Genomic DNA, 25621 nt, shown 5'->3' with positions numbered 1-25621 from the left:
CTTAGTGGGGCCAGAAAAGGTTCACAAAGCTGAGATCAGAAAGGAAACCAAGCATGTGTGTGGGAGAGTAGAGACAGCTTCAGGCTGCAGGAACAACTAAAAGTCTAAAGGGGATGGAAATAGCTTACCATATGCTGGGAGTATGGTGAGGAGGAGAGTGGAAGGAGATGAGGTAAGAGCCAGGTCATGTTGACTTTGTAAGCCTTGGTGGTGATAACATGGAATTAGGACACAGGCCATACATGTAGATATTAATCTAAATGCAGCACAGAGTCACTGAAGGGTTTTAATACAAAAGGAATGACACGATATAATTTCTGTTTTAAAAAAATTAGTCTGGCTGCACTGTGAGTAGTAGTTTGGAGGGTGGCAAGATTACAAGCAAATCTAATGAAGTTATGCTGCACTGCAGTTAGGTCAAGAGATGACAGTAACTGGGGCCGGTCCGGTGGCGCAGCAGTTAAATTCACACGTTCCACTTCGGGGGCCTGGGGTTTGCCAGTTCGGATCCCGGGTGTGGTCATGGCACCACTTGGCAAGCCATGCTGTGGTAGGCGTCCCACATATAAAGTAAAGGAAGATGGGCATGGATGTTAGCTCAGGGCCAGTCTTCCTCAGCAAAGAGAGGAGGATTGGCAGCAGATGTTAGCTCAGAGCTAATCTTCCTCAAAACAAAACAAACAAACAAACAAACAAAAAATTAAAGAGATGATGGTGATGACGAGATGGAGGGTGGCAACAGTGGAGATGGAGGGAAGGGAAGACAGTCCAGATATATTTTGAAAGTTTTGAACTTGCTGATGGATTGATTGAATGTGGCAGTGAGAGGAAAGACACTTCAGGTGACGCTTTGAGGACTAGCTTGAAGGGGGTGTGGTTCATGAGACAGGAAGACTAAAAGAGGGGCAGGTTTGAGGGGCTTGATGATGGCGGAAATGAGTAATTCCATTGGGGAGTTGTTGAGTTTGAGATACCTCTGAGCTATCCAAGCAGAGATCTAAAATGAGGCAGGTGGCTGAACGGATGTGTCTGGAGAATTCAGGCTGGGCTAGATATAGATTTAAAGCCACAGGAATGTTGAGTACACATAGGAGAGAGTGTAGAAAAAAAGAAAAAGGACCCAGAACCTGGCCCCGGGGCCATGTCAGGATCAGGTGGAGGAAGACAGACAGCAAGGGCCTCTCAGAAGTGGCAGGGAGATGGACAGGAGGAAAACCAAGAGACAGTGGTGTGAGAGCAGCTAAGAGGGGCATGTCATGAAGTGTTTCATGACTTTAGAGTTCAGTGCCAGCAAGTTTAAAACTATAATTTCCAAAATTCTCTGACAGGAATAATCTAATGAGTGTAATTAAAAATGAAAAAATGAATTTAATCCAAAATGGACAACAATGATTTCTAGCTTTAAGTCAGTATGTCACTTAGGGCTTCAGCAGAAAACAGATGAACATACTCAAATTGGTATAATTCCAAGACGGTTTATTTACACAGGGATTCTTTACAGAGGTGGGAGTGGAATCACAGGTGTAGTGATAGCATAACCCAGGTTTAGTAGCCCTGGCTGTTCTTTCCAGGCCAGAAGGGACAAAGAGAGGGAGCAGTTACTGGACTCCAGAAGGAGAGAATGCTGTAGTTGGCTACCTTGCGGGGAGCAGTAATCTTCTGTTGAAGGGCATAGCCAGCCAGAGGTGACCTTGCCAGGAGCAACCCAGGGTAATTATTACTCTGAACTCCCTGTCAGTCCCCTCTCCAGTCTCCTGCAGGGGTTCCTCATTGGCCTAAACCAAACAGAAACCAGAGGGCAAGGAACCCCCTCCATGTAGTGTAGTCCATTCAAATCAACTTCTTGGGCCGAGAGCAGGGTGGACAAGGCAAAGAGTGGATCCAGAGGAGCAAAAGGGAGACAACTGGCACCCTGTCAGATTAAGTGTCATTAGCACGCCTTTGGTGTTGTGACTGTAAAGCCAGAGTTTGGTGCAGAATCCAATTGGATGTCTTTAAATATAAGCAGTGTGACCCTCTCACCTTGATAGAATGTGAAAAGAATTCTAAATAGCTTCAAGCACTAAAAAGCTTTATTGCTATGTCGATAAATCAAATAGTGAAACAACATGGGTGGGTTAGAGACTCAAATCACACTTAAGAATTAGATAATACGTGTAACCTGATTCAGGTGACAGGGGTGGGGAGGCCACCCCATTTGGAGGGCATGGGCTTGGAATTCCTATTGGCATGGCAACCATAAAAGAGGGCTCTGCTTCTCCCTCGAGTTCATGCAGAAGATGATTCTGGAAGTCTACACTTCCAGACCTCATCCTCACAACCAACCTAGAAAGCACCTCCAAATTGTTCATGTAGGTAACCCCAGGTTACTTATTGTCTCCTTCAGTGAAAGTAACTTTTAGCTTCTCAAAGATTTAAATTAAGTGGAGAAACGATGAAGTAAGTCAAACTCACTTAGTAGTACTATTTTCCAGTTAGGTTTGAGAATATAACACACTTATAAACATGTGTATTCTATGTTTATATTTAAGTATTAAGAATATATAAGAGAATTTGGACTATTTGTTTTGCTTTGGGATTCAAATTTTTAAAAACTTTTATTACAGAAAATTTCAAACACATACAAAATTAAAAAGAATAGTATAATAAACCACCACATACCCCTCATTCAGCTTCAACAATTACCAGCTCGTGGCCAATTTTGTTTCCTCTTTACTCCCACTATGTACATTCTTCCTCTATTATTTTCAAGCAAATCTCAAGTAGCCTATAATTTCATCTATAAATATCTCAGTAAAAAATGCTAAAAGATAAAGTCTCCTTTTTTCTAACATAATCACAATATCATTATACAACTGGAAAAAAATGACAATGATTCTTTAACATCGTTAAATATGCAGTCAACATGCAACTTTCCCAATGGCTCATAAATGTCCTGTTTTCTATTTAGTTTGCTTATTTGAATCAGGATCCACACCTTTCAGTTGCTTAATATCACTTTTAAGGCTCTTTAATTTCTAAGTTCCTCCTCCATTTGTCTCTCTTTTTTTCCTTGCATTTATTTGTTAAAGAAACCTGATTGTCCTGCAGAGATTCTCTCCACCTGGACTTTGCTGAGTGCATCCTTGGAGCAAACTTTCACATGTTCCCTAGCCCCTTGTGTTTTCTGTAATTGTGAGTCCAATTTGAACTTGTCATTCAATAACTTATTTAGGCTTGTGATTCTATGTTGAAGGGTGTAAAAGAATTGTATTAGGTTTGGAAATAGTATTAGCATATTTAATAGAAGACTAATTTAAATTTATTTTTTTAATTTATAAGAATTATTTAGGTACTTGGGAATGCTTATTTGTCAGAAAATTGAAAGGCCGGAAAAGAAAATTGGATATGTTAAATTTATAAGTGCAATTTACAATGTTGAAATGTATTTAATTTACTTTTATGAAAGATTCCCTTGAAAGAATTTTAGTTACTAGTCTTGTAAGTAGAAGAATAAGGTTTTTAAATTGAACTTGAAAGCTTAAGGAAAAGCTAGACTTTACTGTTACTTCAATAAATTGAATGTTAATTAAAAACTAATCTGTGAATAATCTTGTACAGGAAAGCTGCCTCATAGACACGAAAATACTCATGTCAGCATAAAAATGCTTTTACCCTCTTCTCTCAAAAAATCAAACCAAAGAGAAAAAAATCACACCCAAATAACATGAGAACAAGGATGGAAGCCAGCAGTCACAGGAATGGCACCTGACTTAGCAGAACAGAGCAAAGCTAAGCCTGCAAGTTGTACCAAGGCTCAAATAATTGCTGGCACCAAGTATTTAGGAAGAGGGAGTGAGGAGGAGGCTGAAAATCGATGGAATGTTTGAAAGTCAGTATAAGGTGAAGTTAGACCCCAGACTCCTTTACCTATTAGCTCATCCTAGTCAGCACTAGAAATCTGAATCCGAGAGGCCTGGACTCAGGAACACAATACCTGGGGCGGGCAGGGGGGAAATGTCCAACAGAGAGCTAGTGAGGTGAGTTCCTTGGCTCCCTTGCTTGCCCAGCTCCAGAATGCCAGCACCCTCTGTTTTCTGAGCCTGGTCTGCTGCCTCCCCTGTGATCATAGGAACCACCCAATTTCCTCCCGATGAATTCCTTTTCTGTTTAAGTTAGTCTGAGTCAGTTTCTATGCCTGCAACCAGGAACCCTGACTAAAATAACATTTCACACTTACATTAATTTCATTCATCCATTCTCCATGAGGGTAATTCCATGTCAGATTTGGCTCATCATTTTACCTGCAGAATCTAGTATCCTGCCTGGCACTTAGTAAGCACTCCCTAAATGTTTATTGGATAACTGAGTGAATGAAGACTTCCTTGCATCTTATATACATATACTCTTGACTGTATCTTATATATCTCAATTATAGAACTTAGCACATCAAATATATTAATTTCTTTAAATGTCTCTTTCCCCTGTTAGAAAACAAGTTAAGATCAGAGATCCTACGTTGCTCATTTTTAAAAACCAGTTCCTAGGGAGGGCTGGTACATAAGAGAGAGAGAATGAAGAAAGGCATGAAGGGAGGAAGGAGGGGATATGGGGCAGACATTATGCTACTGCTGGACACTCAGCAAAGAAGAATAGAGTGCTTTCTGCCTTGGATGCACAGTGTGGTGAGGGAAATAGGCAAACAGGTTATTACAGGGAACATTTGTCGGAACATAATGTGCAAAATGCTTTGAAGAGGACGGAGAAGACTTCTCAGAGGAGGGGAGAGACCAAGGGGCAGATGGAATAGGACAAGAAGGCACCATGAAGTGAAAAGGATGGTGTTAGAGAGAGTGTAGGGATGATGGATCACAGGCTATTTAGAGCAATGATGAGATTGTCCCCTGGTCTGAGGTAGCCTTTGGGGAGTTGAGATAGAGAGTAAGCAGTAGGTTAGGAAAATGTCAAGTGGTTTTATGATTAGAAGGTAAGAGGAGTAAGTTTTCTGACTGGTGAATTTAAAACAATGAGCTGGGTCTGCTCTGCCTTGTCTCTTTCTTTCTCTCCCTCTGCTTCTCCTCTCTTTTCCTTTCTCCCTCTCTATCTATATCTTTCTTCTTCGTCCTTTCTTTCTCTCCTTCTTCTTCCTTTTTTTTTTTTTAGTGGCCTATCTTCTGCTCTCATGCATTCCCATCTGCTCTATCTTGGGTTAAGGGGCCTATAGTTGTCTGGCTGTGCTAAGTGACTAGGGGGCTGTGCCTGCAATTGGGGAGCTGGTGGGGGGAATATGAGTATGCCCAAATGACTGCAGACTTAGAGCTGTAGTGTTCAGTCTGCTTTATTAGAAAGGAAGGCAATGTTTTGATCTCCATCTCTTTCAGTTGTTTATAATTTCAGGAAGGGAAAGGAGGGTGTTATTTATTGGCCTTCTCAAAACCCAACAATCTAGAATACTGAACACCTGGGTCAACTTAAACCCCAACAATGTGGAATATCTAACACTCGGACCAAGAGAATTAGAACAAGCAGTAGGAAAGATATGGGTATCGAGTTAAAAGGATCTAGAAAACCAAGAACAAGAAAAGTATAAGTCAAGGTGGCTGTTGCAACCGTTTTGTTTTCTTGAGCAAATCAGATAATATGGGACAGTGACTCTCAAGCTTTGGACCCTTCAGTGGTGGCTGGGGCACTTGTTGAAAACACAGATGTGTGGGGCCTCTGACTTGCATTCAGATCTCAAGTGGGGCCCCTGCGCCTGTATGTTTAACCAGCCTCTGAGGCGATTCGCACTCCAAAGTTTGAAAACCTCTGCTCCAGAGTATATCGGATCCCAAATCATTGCACTCAGAAGCAAAACAAAGTTTCAAAACATTTCTAATCATACTGGAACCAAGTGGGCAGTTTTCTGCAGAACACAAGTGACACAACTGAGAAGCATATTAGCAATCGACAGGACTTGAGAAAGACAGGTGATGCTGGGGGAGGAAGAAACATGCTGGGTGTGTACTGAAGAGAAACTTGGGCAGGGAAGGAAGTGGGGAACAGTTTAGGCTGGGTAGGCTGAGGACACAATCACAGGCGGAGTTATGCAGTGACGAAAACCCAAGGATGTGGTATGCAGACATTCTCTTGGGAACCTGAAAGGATGGCACAGAGAGGCAGGGAAGAGACCTTGCTTTCAGAGTTCCTGTTCCAGCCAGGCTTCTAGCCAAATGTCTTGAGTCACCATCCTCTGGAATCCTGTTTCCACTGAGAACTGGCCCAGAGAAAGGAATACCTCCTCCATCTACCTTGATAGAAACATTGTGGAATCAATGATGGGCTCTATAGAATCACTCCAGTGGTGCATACACTTACAGGCTCTCCGTGGTTGAGATTACATTCAAGAATGCTTTGTAAAGCATAAAGCACTAAACAAAAGGAAGACTATTACTCTGATTCTCCTGGGTTGCATCTTTCTTGAGGCCTTCCTCCTTGAGATAGTGCTCCTATGACCCTGGATGACCTGGCTCAGAGCCTTCTTACAGGCTGGCGTTGTGTTGGTTAACAGTTTGTAAGTGCTCAGCCATTTACGTTGAAGTCATGAATATGAGGCAGCAGGCGTTTTTCTTTCTTTTTTTAAATCAGTGTGCAGCCTTTTCTTCCTCCCCCACCTACTTCCTCCCTGAGTCAGTGTTCATGAATCCTCTTCTCAGGGAGACTTCTGTCTTGACTGCCCACAAAACAGTTTTCCTATGTGCAAGAAACCATAAGGTATTACAGACAAATGACTATTGCTCATGAATTGAAATAGGGCCTCTATTAAAGGTGACTGACCTACATATTTTCCAAACTGATCTACGCTATTTTGTCTCTGTGAAGCACGAGACAGTTTGTAGAAAAGCTCTGTTGCCCTCCAGGAAGTCAAGTTGAAGAGTGTAGGGATGAACGTAAGCATCCTGTGCTTTCTGTAAGCACTCACTTCTGGACTGTGAATCTATGTCAACTATTTCCAAACAGGTGTTTATTTTCAGCCTGCGGTCATCAATTCATTCCCTTAATAAATATTGTTTTTGAGATCTCTCATGGAGCAGACCCTGCCCTAGGCCACAAGGATACAGTGTTGACCAAGATGGAGGAGATCCCTGACTCTCAGGAGCTCAGGTATAAATATGCTGGGATATTTTCTGCAAGGTAAATAGTACTTACACATCTCCTGTTATAGGACCAAATTAGCAAACCTGGAATGTTTGGGGGTGGGGGTGTGGAAGGAACAGGAGGCAGTAAAATGGTATTCTGGGGAGTAACAGATTTGCAAAGAACAGGATTCCTCTAATTCCTCCAACACAGCATTCTTGCTTGCTCTTTCCCTATATCATAATGCAAAGGCACTTGCAGTTTGAGTCCCAGAAGGAGGAGAGACTGGAACAAAACCTGGAAGAGAGCAAGGCCTGAGAAAAAGCCGGCAAAAGAGTAATTAGCTAAGAGTTCTGCCTAGCATTGTTCAGCTTAGTGAATCTATCTGGTCACTGTAATCATTTATTCAATACCATGGACCAGCATCTTTTTGCTGAGTTTTGAGTGTATAATATCATTCTTGATCAGCATTTAAAGAGCTTTGAAGACCTAGCTTAGACTGTTGAAATTAGTGAATTGGGTTCTTATTTTATGTTTTGAAGAGGTAACACATTCACACAGTTCAAAATCTAAACAATACAAGAGTATAGAGTAAAAAGTCTTCCTTTTACCTCTGTTCTCCAGCTGCCCAGCATCCCTCCCCTGAAGGAATCGATTCAGTTAGTTTTGTGGATATCCTAATTTTATCCATATTTTACAGATATAGTAAGTAGGATTCTCAACCAGCTTTCTAACTTGAGAATAAACCTCATCTCAGCCCTGTGGCAACCTCTCCTTCTAGAGTATATCCTGTTCTACAGGATTTACGTGAATCAGAAGTTCAGATTTTATTTTCCAGATGACTATAGTGTGAGCTGTCCTCAAGGGGAAAAAGAACAGGAAAAACAACTAGCAGAGACATAAAAAAATGTATTTTAAGGTGTTAATACTCTAAGAGAATTTCATGCCATCAAACCAATCTCTACCAAACAAGGTTATACTGTCAAGTTTTAAAAATCTGTTTTCCTAAGGAAAACTACACCTGGTTCCATCAAGATTACAAAAATAACAGTCCTTGCTAAGTGCTATGTAGTGTTCTAAGTACTTCCTATATATATATATCATTGAAACTTCATAACAATCACATGAAGTAAGTACATTTTATAGGTGAAAAAAATGAAGGACAGATAGTTAAGCAAATGTAGTTTTCAAATTAAGGCTAGGACTCTAGGGCCCTCACTCTTAATCTGCATGATACTCACTATCCAATATGATGGAGAATAGCCAAAAGACAGCATGTGACATTTTTTGTTTATATATTTTTGTTCTTGTTACTCAAAATCTTTCGTTCTCAGGCCAGCCCCAGTGGCCTAGTGGTTAAGTTTGGTGTGCTCTGCTTTGGTGGCCCGTGTTCAGTTCCGAGCGTGGACCTGCACCTCTCATCTGTCAGTGGCCATGCTGTGGTGGTGGCTCACTTACAAAAAGAGGAAGACTGGCGGCAGATGTTAGCTCAGGGCAAATCTTCCTCAGCAAAAAGAAAAACCAAAAACACTTTAGTTCTCAAATGTTAGGATCTATTAAAATTACCCATGCTGTTTAAATGCAGAGTCCCAGGCCTCAGTACTGACCTAGAGAATTAGAATCTCTGGGGGAAGGGCTCCAGGAATGCTTATTTCAACCAGCACTGCCAGTGATGCTAAGGCAGGTGGCTCCTACACATATTGTGACAAATGTCGTACCTGTGTTTTCCAAAGTTGGTCACAACCACAGCCCCTATCACACATACTCTGTTAGTTTCTAGAATCTCATCACTCCTCTTTGAAGAGGTGGAGTCCATATCCTGGGTGGGCTTTTCTATTGGTGACTAGCTGACCAATAGATTATGGCGAGAGTGCTCTTATGTGACTTCCAAGGCTGGGGCAAAAAAGTTGATTCAGCTTCCACTTTTGCTTGCTAGAACACTCACTCTTGAAACCCAGCCACCATGCAGTGAGGAAGCCCAAGCTGCCCCAGGGAGAGGCCCACATAGCCAGGAATGAACAGCCAGTACTGACTTGCCAGCTATGTGAGCCGTCTTGGAAATGGATCTGGTCCCAGTCAAGCTGCCCAGGCTGCTGCAGCATGGGGCAGAGATGTGCCTTCCCTAGCCCCCAAACTGCAGAGGCAAGAATTAAATGATTGTTATCCTTTTAAGCACTAAGTTTGAGCTGGTTTGTTATGCAATAGACAACTGGCATAGTCCCCTTCTAACTCAATAGTCACTCTGCATTTCTTCCCGTCAAGGTGAATTCTCCTGGGCCCTCTCTAAAACATTCTGAAAGCATCCTTGTCCAATGTCATTTACTTTCACAGATTCTTCTAATCACAGAACCACTCATTTCAGACTTCTGGTTATTTCAAGTTCTCATTATTACCTCTGAGGCTCGGTTTTGCATCTAAAAAGCATTGGTAATAAGGAGGCCTACCTTAATGCTTTATAATTAAAGGAGATAATCCGTGTAATCTTTTAGCATGGTGCCCAGCACACGTTTTCTCTTATTATTCTTATTAAGTTTGTTGCATTCATATTCTCCATTTCTTTAATGCACTATTTTTTTTCCTTACAGCTTAATGCCATTTCACAGGCTATTCTCTATGCCTGGCATGCTCATCTCTACCAGGTCACTTAGACTCTTACCCATCTTTTAGGACTCTACTTCTTTGGAAAGCCTTCTCAAGCAGTTAACATCTCTCTGTGCTCAAATAGCACCTTGGAGGAACCTCTATTATAGCCCTTAGCCATTGGATTGTAATTGTTTACTTGTCTCTTCTCCACTGGACTCTTAAGTTCCCGGAACGCAGGGTCAGCCTCTTTGTATTCTCATCCTCTAACATAGCACCTGGCACATCTTCATTCACCACCTACTGTCTGTGCTCCTGTGCTAGGAAACACTGTGGTTAAGTAGTTACCGGGTCCATGTTTTGGCAGACCTGCCTGAGGACAAAACAGTTCCACCTCCTGCGTAGCCTTGAAAAAAGTTAGCGTCTCTGAACCTCATTTATGAAGGTAGAGGCAACAACTTCTTAAGATTGCTGTGAAGATGAAGTAAAACAAATAGCTGCAACAAGCCCATCACATGGCAAGCAGTCAATGACCAGGATGTCACGAAATGCTTCCCCAAATCCTCTTTTCGGGCATCCCCGCTCTAATCCTCCTTTAGGACCCCGCACTCTGCGGGTAATCCCTCTTTCCAGGATTACTCTGGGCTCTCTAAACCTCTCCTTGGTCATTCCTCCAGCTAGCGAGTCTGCCGTTTCAACCACTGAATCCAGGCGTTCAGAAGCCATTCTTCCCCACCCCCAACTCTCCAAGCCCTTTTAGCCTTCCCCGGGCCCAAGGGGTATGTCAGAGGCCTGATTTTGCGAAATTTAAACATCGCAACAATCTGGTTAGGGTGTTCCGGGCTAACTTTCGATACCCACAGTTAGGAACTTTGCTACCCAGTTTCGGTCTTGCCCTCTCTTTGAGTAAGGAGCCGGCGAACCAACGTGACCGCAGTCGTTCTCTGAAGCACCAGCTCCGGCCATGCGCAATGCAGGAACGTTGAAGGAATGAACGATCGCACGAAAGAATGAATGGGCGACGTCGGCGGCCGGGCCTCTGTTACGTCGCCCACCGGCGCGGGCGAGGCTGAGGATAAGAAGCCTACGGGGCGCGCACCCCCCAGTCCCACCAACGCGTGGCCCGCTGGGCCAGGAGCGCCGGAGCTCCGCGCCGCCTCTCCCAAGTCCCTGCCCCTCTGCGGCGCGTCACTTCCGCCCCCCTCTGGCCGGGGCTGGGGCGGGGAGCGCGGGGGAGGGGGCCAGGTCCGAGGGAAGACCGCCCGCGCCCGAGCAGGGACTACATTTCCCGAGGGGCCTCGGCGGCGGCGGCGGCGGGCGCGGCAACGTCCCCCGGAAGTGGAGTCCAGGACTTCCACTCGTGCGTGAGGCGAGCGGAGCCGGAGACGAGACCAGAGGCCGAACTCCGGATCTGACAAGATGGCCGGGCTGCCCCGCAGGATTATCAAGGTAACCGCCCAGGCCGGCCTCCGGCTCCGCGCTTTGCTCGTGCCCGCTCGGGGGACCGGGCGACGCGGCCCCTCGCTTCCTCCGGCCCGCGGCCCGCGCTGGGAGGCCCGAGGCAGCGCGGAGAGGGTCTGGCCGCGGCGGCGAGGGAAGTCGGGCGCTGGGGAGGGGGCGCCGGGGAGACTTCCGGCCGCGGTGGGGCAGCCCGGCGGCGGGGACCCGGGGCTTCCAGGCGGCCGCCCCGCGAGCGGGGAAGGCCTGGCCCGCGCCCTGGCGGAGGGTGGGGCCGCGGGGTTGCGGGGCTCTGGTCCCGGGCGCTGGCCGGCGCGGGCCTCAGCGGCCTCTTAGACCACCCCCCGGGCGGAGGCCGCGGGCGCGCGGGAATCGCGGCGGGGCCGGGACTCTGGGCGGGGGTTGTGGCTCGACACGGCCCCTCGGCGCCGGAGCCGCTGCTCGGCCCGAGCGGGAGCGCGGGGCTGCGGCAGCCCCGGGTTCAGAATGAATGAACCGGGAGAGCGAGGCCGGGCGGGGCCCTGTGCCCCGGGAGGCGGCTCCGGGAGGGCCGCGCGTCCTGCCGCCGTCGGCACATGTTGGCTCCGGGCTGCCGGGGTCCGGGGACGCGGAGCTTCGCGCCCCGCTGCCCTCGCTTCCGCGATCTGTTTTCTTTAAATACGTTTCCGCTCGTTATCTCGGCGAAGTGATTTTACTCTGGTTGGCAAACTCTTTCAGAGCTCCTTCTGTTCAGACGAAATAGTTTAACACAAGTCAGGGCGGGGTGGGGGTCACAGGTATGGGGAACCTTGTGAAATGTTTTGCGCCTCGATTTTGTGCACTTTATTAAACCGTTCTTCGGCTCTTGAACACTATTTTGACGCATACGTGTGAAACCATCAAGAACTCGACATCTTGATATTGGTGATACTTGTATTATTGTCATTATTGTAAATTACGTGATGTCAAGTCTTCACGTGTGAAATGTTTCTTGCAATCCCCCAAAACAAAACTTGAAATTTTTTGTGAGTTTTGATGAAGGAAATTAGTTGAACTCTGCATTGCTCAACATACGAGTTAAAGTGACTGAATTGCAGCATCGTTTTGCTAGTGAGCGTGTATTTAATCTAGTCTGTTCTTCTCAAGTTTTGGGGGGAGCTGATAGTAAGTGAAAGACCTGTTGAAAGATGAAGTATTGTGTAGTGTTTCGTGCGGTTGCAGTTAAGTATGTCTGAGATGGGGGTGTGTGTCTGACTTAAGGTTCTTGATTTAGAGAAAGAAGACGTTTTCTAAGGTAGATATTCTTAGAGAAGTAGAACAGATTGTCGTTGGTCGCTGGAGTCTAATAATGTGAATCTTCATAGTGCGAAATTTGTTGTATGAATGGATTTATCTCGGACTCTGTCCAAGGCAGTTTAATTGCTGTATGCTTTGGAAGGTCCTTAAAACGCGGTTTTAGTTATAATGCAGTCACGTGGCCCCAGTGATCATCTTTATTGAGGCCCCAGTGAAAATGAAGGGTGGAGGATAGAGCTGAATTTTTATTGACTGCTATTCAGGTTATCGACTAAGTACGTAACAAATTGACAGTCAAGATAATTCTCCAAAATACATAATGAACTGGACATTTAACATAAAGTTTTCCATTTTTGCTTGATTCTGGAGATATTCTGCGGTAATATGAAAGCCTTGAATGGAAAAATAAGTTCTGTGGAATCTCATTTATAAACTTACAGAAATGATTTAAGGCAGTAAGTTGAAGTCCTCATAATTCAGTTTCTTTGGCACACAATATTTATTTTACACTAGGCATTTACGTCTTTCTATTTAAAGCGAGACAGTGGTAACTCGTGTATAATCTTAATTTTGCAGTTTCTTGTTGATAGCATCTCTCTAATGAAAGATGCTTTGATTTGGGCTTTATTTTGTAAAAGTTAGGTGGTTTTGCTTTAATACCGTTTACAGAACTGTTTTCTCCAATCCCTAGAAAGGATTCAAAGATTATACTGTTTTTTCTAGTGCCCATGCTTGTATGATGTAGTTTTTCCATAATCAGTGAAAATGTTTATTTTTTGTATGTTTTTTTTTTCCTTTTTCTCCCCAAAGCCCCCCAGTACATAGTTGTATATTCTTCGTTGTGGGTCCTTCTAGTTGTGGCATGTGGGACGCTGCCTCAGCGTGGCTTGATGAGCAGTGCCATATCCGCGCCCAGGATTCGAACCAATGAAACACTGGGCCGCCTGCAGCGGAGCGCAGGAACTTAACCACTAGGCCACAGGGCCAGCCCCATGTATCAGAGTTTTTTTTTTTTTTAAAAAAGTTTGCCTCTTCTCTGTGAACCACAGTACAAGGTCCTATGTGGAATATAGTGGTGGTGGTGGGATGGTAGCTCTACTGTCCAGAGTGATAGGAACATACCATACCTCCATTGGACAACTATTAATATAATGCTAGCTACCTCAAAATGGTTACTTACATTTGGAAAATTCTTCAGCCCCTTGATAACTGGAGAAATCTTGTGAAGTAGACAATGCATTTTATAGTCTGAAAACCCATTCAGACGATTTTCCTAGGGTCTTGAAGCTGGCAAGAGGCAGAACTTGGATCTTGAGTCCGTGTGACCTTCCCCTGCCTCTTGTTATTATGAAATGATGTAATATATGTAAAAGTACCTTGATGACTGTAAATGACTATTGAAATGTAAGATGACTTTTTGAATTACTATTCACCCAGTTGCTGTCCCACTCAAATTTTTATTTCCAATCCAGTAGCAAATTCTCTGGGCTCTACTTTAAAAATATGTCCTGAATCGAACACATTTCCCCATCTCTCTGAAACCATTGTTCGATTCCATCATTTGTTGCCTGGCCTACTCCTTTTAAGCAGCACCTAGTGTAATTTTTTTTTAAATATAGATCTTGTCACTCCCCTGCTCAGAACTCTACACAGGTTCTCCGCCAGGCTTTGAGTGGAATCTTGCCTTTTCCCCCGCGCCAGCTACAAGGCCTTACAGATATCTGGGATCTGCCTACCTCTGCGATCATCTCCTGCCCTTCCCTGCTTGGATTGCTGCACTGCAGCCGCACTGTTGCTTTGCTGTACCCTGAACAATAGGAGGCTAAGCTTGTTCCAGTCACAGGGCTTTCCTCCTGTTTATTGCATTGCTTGCTTTGTCGTATTGTTCAGTTCTTGGCTCACATGTCATATCCTCAGAGATTTACGTTAACTGTCCTAAAATACAGTCCCCCTGCCCCCTGTAGTTTCTCTTTATCCCCACATTCCCCTCTCTTCTATATAGCACTCAGCACTACTCGAAGTTATATTATTTCCTATTTATCTCTACTCCCACTAAAGCTCCATGAAGTCAGGGAGGCACTCTTGGATGACTTGGGCATTGCTCTAATGCCTAGAACACGTAGTAGGCACTGAAATATTCATCTGCTTCAGTCTCTTCGGAAGAAACTTATAGGAGAGTTATTCTATATCGTAATTTGACATTGTTCCTGCTTAGTGGATTCTATCTGAACCGATATTTGAGCTAAAAGTTACTCTCTAATTCCACCCATAAATTCATTAAAAAACAAAACAATCTTTTATTTGTTGACTAGGAAATACAAACATAGAGCACAGCATTTGAAAGGTTCTAAAGGAAACACAGAGGGAAATTAAGACTCTCTGAAATATCCTTCAGCATTCCAGTTCTCCTCCCAGACAACCGCTATTTATTTGTATTGTGTATCCTGCCAGAAAGACCAGAGTTTCCGCGCTTATATGTTAGGCCTATTGCCCTCCTCCTCGTGCAAATATCTTGAGTCCTCCTCCACCTCCTCCAACATATCTTCTGGGTAACTCATTTTTTAAAGGGCTGCCTTGTGGAACCTTGTGGTTAAGATCTTAATTTAACTAATTGCTTATTGATAACTTTTAGATTGTCCCCCAAATTTTGCTATATAAACAATGCTGTAATGAATAGTCTTATTTAGAGAGGTATTTTGTTCTTGTGTGAGTTATACTGAATCTTGGAAGTTCTGTGTTTAGCAAGAATTTTTACAATTTTCTTTTCTCTCCTCCCCTGGGCCAAAGCTCTTTTAGACTCTAAAAGTGACTGAGCAATTAAAGCTTAAAGTCCCATAGGTTAAAAGGTACCTAACGTAAGAGGTCCCCCCTAATCCATCCATCATAAAGAAGAGCCAGAGTTACTTTGAGAATAAATAAATGAGATTTATAGTTGTGGCCTTGGTAAAAAACAAATTTATTTCAGTTTTACATGTTCCATTGACAGAGTGAAATTCTTTTGTCTTCTCAAAATTAATCCTGAAAACAATAAAATATACCTGTAGGAAACAGTAGTTAATTTACTCAACAAGTTGACTGACTTGATTAAAATCTAGGAAACCAAACCTCTGAGATTAGAATTTCACCAGTCTTTCCTAAAATTTACTTTTCTGGTTGGTGAGGTTTAGTTTCAAATTCTTAGAAACCTGACGTGATCTGACTTTGCATTGAGACTTGAGTTCTGTTTGTTTTTTTAATTTAATGATTTTGATTTTTAAAAATGTAGATATCACTTTTTGCTGTCACTGTTTCAAAGCCACTTATTTGATATGTATTCTAGTACATGAACTAGTACTAGTACATTACTAGTTTTTAGTAAGAAAAGTGACCCTTTTTTAAGTGTTGTAAACCTTTGCCTGGTGATGTTTTTTTCCCATTTTAAAAACAGGCAGAGAGGCTGGCCTGGTGCTGTGGTGGTGAAGTTTGCACACTCCCCTTTGGTGGCCCGGGGTTCGCTGGTTCGGATCCTGGGTGCAGACCTACACACCACTAATCAAGCCATGCTGTGGAGGTGTCCCACATACAAGGTAGAGGAAGACTGGCACAGATATTAGCTCAGGGCCAGTCTTCCTCAGCAAAAAGAGGAGATTGGTGGCAGATGTTAGCTCAGGGCCAATCTTCTTCACCAAAACAAAACAAAACAGGCATGAAAAATTTACCACAATGAAGATAGACTTGTTATAAATAATAATTAAAGCATCTTTAGGAAACAGATACACTCATGTAGTAAGAATTTGACTAGAAACAGTGTAGTTCTTAGCTCTTTTGGTGGTTGTCCCAATTTAAGAATTTTCTGACTTCCTTTCTGGGACGATAAACCACATTTTTTGCATATGACTTCTGGGGATTCAGGTTCTTGACAAGCTTATTTGTGAATCCCCTCAGTCTCTATAGGCTCCAGGTTAAGAGAGGGAAAAAAATCCACACTGCCGCCAAAGCAGCTAGAAATCCCTTAACTTGTGGAACCAACACTAATCGACCTTAGCTGTGCTCCTGAAGGGAAGTGCTTTCCCCCCTTTCTGGGGAGACTTACAAAGCTTGGAAGGGGGGCATTTATCCACCAATTATGCACTAACCTCCCAGCCTAATTTCCTGACTTGAGGGAAGGTGAGGCAGTAGGGAGGGTGGACAGAGGGAGTGCAAGGGGGGCAGTATATTTTAGTATATGTGTACTATTTTTAGTAGTGATTAAACTGTCAGGCTATAAGGATATTGTTTAATATACTACCCAATGTTTTGATTATGAAATTTGAGCGTAATTGAAAGCAAGTTAAGAGTAGCAGTCAGTTGAGTGTTATTTTTTAAGCTCCTCTGTGTCAGGCACTTTCTTCAGTCCAGATTGATCAGCTCTCGCACAATAGAAATTGAATTTTGTCAAATTATCAAGCACTTCCTGATTATCTGCCATGCTAAATGATGATGACATCAGAAATGTTATGCATTGTTTTGTGGAAGTTCTGAGTTTTTTCCCTCAGTTGTGTCCCCTTACAGTTATACACAGTAGAGAACACCATCCTTTTCCTTCTCTGATGAGGAGTCTGTAGGCCCAAGAAGTTGCATGACTAGGATTCTGACTTGCAAGTCAGTACTTTTGCTTTTTTCCCTATACCTAGTAGTTTGGTTTACCTGTGTGTGGATTTAAGAAAAAAATAACTACGCTACTGATTCAAGTAGTATGAATTCTGAATATACATTTAAATCTGTTATCATTACTTATGGATACATATGTACTATAGAAATAAGTACCAGAAACAAGGAAGTGAGGATAGCATCCAGCAGGGACTTTGGCGTTACAATTGTAGTTATCAGTTCTGATGTTGTTACTTAATTACTATGTTATATAATTTTGCTTTCTAAAAACAAAATAGATTTGAAAGGCATAGTATATGTACTAATGTTATATCAAGAAATAATTTTTTGTATGAAAGATGAGTTGGACTGTATTTCATTATACAGTTGAAATTTTCTTTGCAAATGTAGTGTGTGAAGGACATCAGCATAGATATACAAATTAGGAGATGGAATAATAGGGAATCAGTTAACTTCAGCTGAAGTCTTAGCAACTTGTAAAAATGCTTCCCAGGTGAAGTTTTCTCTTTTTTTAATGTTAAATACAGTCATCTTCAATTTGTGGATTACATAGGATGTAGGATCACCATAGTCTAAGAGAGTGAGAGAGTGAGAACTGTGGCCCTAGCATCTCTGGTGGCAGAAACCATTTAATGTATGGTAGGAAGAGCTGGATAACTGGTGAAGATCCCTCATTCTTTAAATTTAAAGAAATGAATTCTTTATTTGTTCATTCTTTCAAGAACTATACTACACCATTCAGGACCTTGTATATTTGTTAAAATCCTGAGTGTAGCATGTAGCTTTTCTAGAATCCACTAAGGATATTTTGATATAGAAATTTTTGTAATTTTGAATTGGCCTGTAACTCAAATGTTTCTGAATAATTAGGATTTGGCTATAATTTCAAGGACTTTTAGACGTTGATTTCAGAATCTAATGTTGACTTCTTGCTTTTTTTTTTTCTTTAATTCTCTGTTTCCTCTTCAGATTTGCAAACTCCTTTGGTTTTCAATACCATCACAGTAGGTCGCTATCAGAGTTTTGGTCTGTTTTGGGCAAATCAGTCTTTATTTCCAAAGTCTTTACGGTCTAGTGATTGGAGGCATTGTAGTCGAGAAAATACTGGAAAGAAGTATAACAAATGTTATCTTTGTGTCTTGAGACTATGGGTCCTTTACTTTACAACTTTCCAAGATTTCTTTATAGTGTATACTAAGGGAAATCTTATTCCTTTCAGGTTGCTGTGTTTTAGTGACCCTTAAGGAGAATTGGGATTACGATCCCCTTCACCCCCTTACTATGGTGCAGGGGCAGAAGTGGCTTTAGTAAGCTAGTAAAAGCCCAAGGCCAAATTTCAGTCTTCCATAACATTGCGATTTGTCTGCCTTTTTATTATCCATTCATCAGACATGTTTCAGTTCAATTAAATGGACTTTTATTGAATGCATAATATGTGTTGTGCACTAAGCCGGGTGAACAAGATAGGCATCCCTGTCTAGTGTAAAGCACAGTCACGAAATAAGAAACTACCATGAGGTGTGTTATGAAAGAAGAAACGCATGGGATTTACCGGAGTCTGAGCGTGAGGGAAGGGACCTGTTGAGGAAGTGTTTTTAAACCCAAAGAGGAGGGAGAGGGAGTTTTGGGCAAATGGAATGGCAGGTATCAAAGCTGGAAGGAGAGAATGCATAGCATATTCCAGACATCCAGTGTGTGTGGTACATAGTGTCTTACATAATTATTAGAGGTCCCATCGAGAACTACTACTGTTTAACTACGAAGTTCAGAGGGTTGGCGTCAAGAACTGTTGGGCAAACAAAGCATTGTTGAGTTTTTGAATATTTTATTTATTTATTTTTTTGAGGGCGATTAGCCCTGAGCTAACATCTGCTGCCAATCCTCCTCTTTTTGCTGAGGAAGACCGGCCCTGAGCTAACATCCGTGCTCATCTTCCTCTGCTTTATATGTGGGATGCCTACCACAGCATGGCTTGCCAAGTGGTGCCATGTCCCCACCCGGGATCCGAACCGGCGAACCCCTGGCCGCCGAAGCAGAACGTGCGCATTTAACCGCTGAGCCACCAGCTGACCCCAAATGTTTCAACCACGAAGGAACTCGAACCCTCAATCTTCTAATCTGAAGTCAGATGCCTTATCCATTAGGCTACACCGTCTCCCCGCTAGTTTTTGAATTATTAAATTCAGACTTAGCGTGTGAATCATATGCACCAGAGTGTGGTGTGTCAACTGTTCTTGAAGTGAGATTGTCATACAGTTTATATTATGTAAATAATAGACATCTTCTATTGAGTATTTACTGTGTACTAGGCACTGTTCTAAGCATGTTGCTTGCATTGATTTATTAAATTCTAACAGCAATCCTGTGATATGGATATTAGTATTATCCCTATATTGCAGAAATGGAAACCTGCACAGAGGGGTTAAGTAGTTGGTGAAGCTGTGGGATGAACTCGGGCACTCTGATTCTGTAGACTGTGGGGACTGTAGATGGAATGTGCCAGAACATATCTGCCCCTACATAATAACTGGCAGTGCGTGTATTTTTATATTTTATCATTTGGACAAGTGAACTGGAGACATGTTCATGTACAGAGTCTAAGTTCTTGTTTTTTATCAAAAGTCTCCTTATTGTAGCATAATTAGAGGCTTTTGCACAAGTGAGTTCCTGCATAGTCATATAGTTTGTAATATAGTTTGCCTTAAGATGGAATGCCTCTGATCTGGGGTGGCATATTCCTCTCCTGCCCTTCTGGATCCCTGGATTTCGGGAAGTTTGGGAGCCTACTGAGAAGGAGCTAAAGAGCAGCTGTTCCTCTCTTTCCTACTATTTCTTACCAGCAAAATACATTTGAGGTATCACTGCATCAGACCATAACCACTCTAATGTTAATTTTAAACAAAATTTTTTTTGTTCACTAACCCTAAAAATAGGTTAGAATTATCTTACACTCGTTTCTTACGTCATGCCTCTCTCTATCCTTGCTTCCTGTTGCATTTTCTCTTAGAATCTTTTGTTTATTTCATCACTTTCTCTCTCCTGCTTCTCCCAGAACCAAATACTCTCTCGTGTCCCCTAGTCATCCTGGAATAGTCTCCTCTTCTCTGGCAGTGAGTAACCGTGGTACCCAAGTTCAGAACTATGTTACGTGGCAATGCTGTGTGCGTGTGAACTGTTTATACCACTGGTGTTTTACAAGTAGGTGACTGTAGTATCCAGTTAGGGTTGCGGAGGCTTACCTCCTTCTTTCCTTCGAACAGTACAGGACTGCATGGCTCCTCCATGTGGTGCTTCAGTCCTTCAGAGAAGGCTGGCTCCATCCCTAGCCTCAGTGGGTGACTCAGGTTGGTCAAGCCAAACATGATGATAAGAAAACAAAAAGGAGGGGCTGGCCCTGTGGTGTAGTGGTTAAGGTCATGCGCTCTGCTTTGGTGGCCCATTTGGATCCTGGACGTGGACCTACGTACCGCTTGTCAAGTCATGCTGAAGCGGCATCCCACGTAGAAGACCTGGAATGGCTTACAACCAGGATATACAACTATGTACTGGGGCTTTGGGGAGATTAAAAAAAAAGGAAGATTGGCTACAGATGTTAACTCAGGGCCAATCTTCCTCATCAAAAAAAAAAAAAAAAGGAATTACCTTACACTTGTTTATATATTATGTTGAATCTTGGGTTTTCCACTCAGGGTGGTATTTGTACCTACTTGATTTCCTTGCTCCCATTTGGAGAGAATAAGGAAAAGTGCTTTTCTGATACAACTCCCCCTATACCTGCACATATTATAATTCTTGCTTTGGCTTTTTAAAAAAGTGATTTCTTTTCACAGTTGGAGGCACAGTGATTCACAGCTGTAAAGCTTGAAGCTTCTTGCCTTTAGCCATAAAAGAGCTATTCCCATTAAGTAACTTTTTTTTTTTCCAAGTAAAGCACTCTGTCCACCCTGTCTTTATTGTTGTGGTTCAGATAAGGGTCAAACTAAAAGTGCTGCATGCTCCCCTCAGGTTCCTGCCACTGACTGTGATTAGAGATGAGTGAATACTTGGCCAAACCTTGCCTATTTCTTAGCAGAATCTTCTCCCAGTTTAATTGGGTGGGCTGCTGATATATTGAGAGGTGGGAACTAGAAGACATTTTCTGGGAACACTTTTTTAATAATCTGAGTACTTAGTTCACGGTTGTGCATTAGACTTATCCGAGGTGTTTATAAATTTAACAGTTGCCAGCCCCAGCATGTTTTTTGGTCATGTTTTGTTTTAAGATCCCCAGATGATTTTAGTGGGCACCCGCAGAAACAATGGCCTTGTGTGTGCTTGGCTTCAATGCAAAAGTGGGTAGAATGTGGGAGATGCAAGTAAAATCATACAGCCAAGTACCTTCTCGTATATAGAAAACAGAGGCATCAATGGGAACACCAAGGAGGTGACAGTCTGGGTGGGGAAACCCTCAAGGTTGGTTTAGAGAAAGAGATTATTAGCGGAGTGACATTTGAGCTGAGTTTTGAAAGATAAGTAGAAAAGTGGGGTGGGGGAGTAGAATGTCCTTCCAGGTCAGACATATCAAACTCTAGGAAGATATTTGAGCAGTGCTAAAATTGTAACATGAGTCAGCACTTCTTTGCTTGGATCACAGACGCTTTAAATGCAGTCTTGTAATTTGAAAAAGTTTTTTTTCTTCAGAAGTGTAGTTCATGAATATATATTCATTACTAAAAATTCAATTAATAGGCTAAATGTTATATACTAAAAATAAGCAATACAGATAATTATTTCCCCTTCACTTTCTTTTGCTTTTCCAATCTTCAGTTCATAGGATAAAATGCTAAAATCTTACTGAATGTGAAAGGAAAACCTAAATGCTTCATTTATTTTTTTTGAGATAAAATTCACATATCATAAAATACACCCTTTTAAAATGTATAGTTCAGTGTTTTAACATATTCACAAAGTTGTGCAACCATCACCATTATCTAATTCCAGAACATTTCATTATCCCAAAAAGAAACCCTATACCCATTAGCAGTCGCTCTCCACCCCTATTCCCTCAACCACTCTCCACCCCTACTCCTGGCAGTCACTTACCTACTTTCTGTCTCTATGCGTGTGCCTATTCTGGACATTTCACATAAATGAAATCACATAATGTATGGCTTTTTGTGTCTGACTTCTTTTACCTAGCATGTTTTCAATGTTCATCCATATTGTAGCATGTATCACTACTTCATTTCCTTTTAAATTTTTTAGGCGAAGTTTTCTAAGTGCTATTGGCCTACTCTATCCATGGACAGCAAAAGCCAAGGATACAGAGGACCAACTGTGTTCATTGTACTACATACACAGTTTTATAAAAGGGACTTGAGCATCCACAGATTTTGGTATCTTGGGGGTTCCTGGAGCCAATCCCCTGACGATGACAGAGGGACGATTGTAACTGTTTTTGAGAAATGGCGATGCAGTGAGGCAAAGCAGAAGCTTTGTCAGGCAGAGAATCTGTTGGTTCCGTGAAAGTAGTCACATTTGAAACCTGCGTTGCTTTAGAACATTTAAGAAATATCCTTCAGCCTTGTGAGCCATTATTTAAAAAAAATTGTCAGCAGTAGTAAATCTCTGTCTTTAAAGATTAGATTTGATTGCTGGACACTGAGAAATTTTAGCGAATTCTGGTGAATAATGGTTAGGAATCAGCATTGTCTTTTATTCTTATCTCAAGCATTAAAAAACTTTCTGACCTTGACCAAGTCACTTTCCCGGGACCTCAGTTATTTCCAATTTCTATTTTAAAACTTGATGATTATGTGATCCCTTTGGGCGGAATTTAAAACAATGACAAGAAGCTGTGATCATATAATCCTGGAACTGATTTTCCCTTTTGATTTTTAAACGGGCTCTTAGGCAGTTCCAAAAAATTGCACAGATACTGAGTATTAGTATTCTGAAATAAATGTATAGCTTTCCTAACTAATATGAAGGCCTGTAGCCCATCTGCTGTGATAGTTTTAAAGCCTTTAAATGTTTGTATTCTCTTGGGATTCAGACTTTCGACCTTTTTGCATTATATATTCTCCTGAACACATTTATTCACTTCCCTTGGCTTCAGTCCACATTGATCAATGATTCCAAAATCCAGCACTGAGTTTCGAGTCTCTCCAATTGCCTACTTTTTATCTCCACTTAGACCTCTTGCAGGCATTTTAAAATCAACTTTTATTTACAATGGAATGTATTCATTTTGCTGTCTCCCCTCGTGTGCATCAGCACTTCTAGTGTTTCTTCTGTTTATCATCTCAACATCAACCTGGTTGCCTGAGATTTGCTCCCTCTCTTCTCCTCGCCGCCCCCCCCCCCCCATTCAGTTTGTTGTTAAGCCCAATTGATTCAACCTCGGAAATGCCTCTGCTTCTGCTAACACATTCCTGTCTCTCCCCCTCCCAGTTATCTTTGTATGTGGACTCTTATCCTTGCCTAGATTTTTTTGCAATAATCTCAGAACTCATCTTCCTGTCTTCACTTAGACACACAGACACTGTCTCTCTCCCTCCTTTCCTCCCTCCCTCTCCATTTTCCTGCCACATTATTCCAAAACACAGATGTGATCATGTTCCTCTCCACTGTGTATAGAATCAAATCCAAACTCCTTCACTTGCCATAAAAGGCTTTTTCACAACCTGGTCTTTTCATCTTAGTTATTTCATTGACATCTTCTTCTTTGTTTCCCCTCCTCTACAACCTCTGATACTGGTACTGTTTACCAGTTAAAATAATGTTTTTTCCAACTTTCGAATTATGCCATGTTTGCAGGGGAACATCCCTCATGAAATGAGGCTGTCCAGCACTCTGTTGGTTGGGTTTGTTTCCTCTGCTCTTCTGGGAGAACTTGACTGTAGTCATCTTGTTTATATCCCTTCTATCGAGTAGATTGTGGTTAACTAGAAATGCTATATTTTTTTCAAAATACTATTTTCTGTTATTTCTATAGGTGCCATGAAAAAATCAAGGATGAAATTTAAGTCACTGGCTTTATTTTCTGCCTTCCTCTTCAGCCACTCTGGGAAACAAATGTTGGTCCTATTGCTAATTGGCTCATTAATTACAGTGAAAAAAAATCTTTTTTTAAGAAAATTTATTTCTGACAAAAGTTTTCTACATTTAAGCTCTACAAGGTCATGGTTTGATGTATATCTACACTGTAAAGTGATTGGCACAAACTAACATATCTTTCACTTTCCATAGTTACCCTTTTTGTTGTGGTGGTGGTCAGAACACTTGAGATCTACTCTTAGCAAATTTAGCAAATTTCAGTTATACCCTACATTATTGTTAACTGTAGTCACCATGCTGTACGTTAGGTCTCCAGAACTTATTCATCTTATAACTGAAAGTTTGTACCCTTTGATCAGTATCTTTCCTTTTCTCCCATCTCTCAGCGTCTGGTAACCACCATTCTACTCTCTGTTACTTTGAATTTGACTTTTTTTTTAGATTCTTCACATAAGTGAGATCATGCATATTTGTCTTTCTGTGTCTGGCTTATTTCACTTAGCATAATTTCTTCCAGCTTCACCCATGTTGTTGCAACTGGCAGGATTTCTTTTTTAAAGCTGATGAAAAAATATTTTAATTTGCTCTTTGTAACTATTGGAAAAATAGAATATTTGATGATCCCTGGGTTAAGATTTTAAGCACTGTATATACTCTTTTAAAAGCCTGTAGACCCTTGCCCTCAGGGTTCACACACAAGCAGACTAGCCTTTTGTTTTCAACTGCTTAATTGATAATAGTGGATTGATCACAGCAGGGCCATAAAGAAAGGCATTGGAGAATTCCAGTGTCATCCCCCTTCATCGTAGAGATTACCTGAGCAGGTTTTCCTGTATTAGGATGCAAGGAGACCCTGATGGCCAGGAACCCAGTCCTAATCAGTGAGCTGGCCTGTGCTCCTTATGCCCCACAGGTGTGTATTTAAAAATGCAGCTATTTAGGTCTATCAGTGGAAAAGAAAGTAAAACTAGTGTTCTTATGAGTAAAGAAGTTAGAGCAGTTTTAATATTCTGAGCGTGCACAGACACACTTCTTTACTCCAAAGTGCTACTTTATTTCTTGAGTTGGATCATAGGGCCAGTCATGGTTATGTGTTTCTGATGTAAATTATGATCAGTGTGTTAATCTTTTTATTTATTTATTTATTTATTTATTTTTTGCGGAAGATTAGCCCTGAGCTAACATCTGCTGCCAATCCTCCTCTTTTTGCTGAGGAAGACTGGCCCTGAGCTAACATCCGTGCCCCTCTTCCTCTACTTTATATGTGGGATGCCTACCACAGCATGGCTTGCCATGCAGTGCCGTGTCCGCACCCAGGATCCAAACCGGTGAACCCCGAGCCTCCCCCTATGTGTTAATCTTTTAAACATTATGAGTATTAATGAGTATGTTGGATATCTGCTGTGTTCCTTATACTTATTGTAGACAGTTCCCTTTATTGTTTATGGCAGACTGAAAACAATATTCAAGTTAATTCTTCCTGCTTGATGTATGTCAGGCACTTCATTTTGCTATTAGCTGACAGATGTAGTCAGAGAATGATTTA

At 42.1% G+C, this 25621-nt stretch overlaps 1 protein-coding gene across 1 annotated transcript in view; it reads left to right on the top strand.

Annotated features, from left to right (window-relative positions):
- The first annotated feature begins 11054 nt into the window (after positions 1-11054).
- The window catches only part of UBE2N (ubiquitin conjugating enzyme E2 N), a 35229-nt gene continuing 20662 nt past the window's right edge, over positions 11055-25621 (top strand). The window contains 1 exon segment of the mRNA NM_001309314.1: positions 11055-11124. Coding sequence (NP_001296243.1) covers positions 11095-11124 — 30 coding nt within the window. The 5' untranslated portion in view covers positions 11055-11094.

Source organism: Equus caballus, chromosome 28, assembly GCF_041296265.1.
Source record: "Equus caballus isolate H_3958 breed thoroughbred chromosome 28, TB-T2T, whole genome shotgun sequence".
NCBI classification, from domain to species: domain Eukaryota; kingdom Metazoa; phylum Chordata; class Mammalia; order Perissodactyla; family Equidae; genus Equus; species Equus caballus.
Note: the sequence above shows the minus strand (reverse complement) of the source record. Positions and strands in the feature narration are given on the sequence as shown.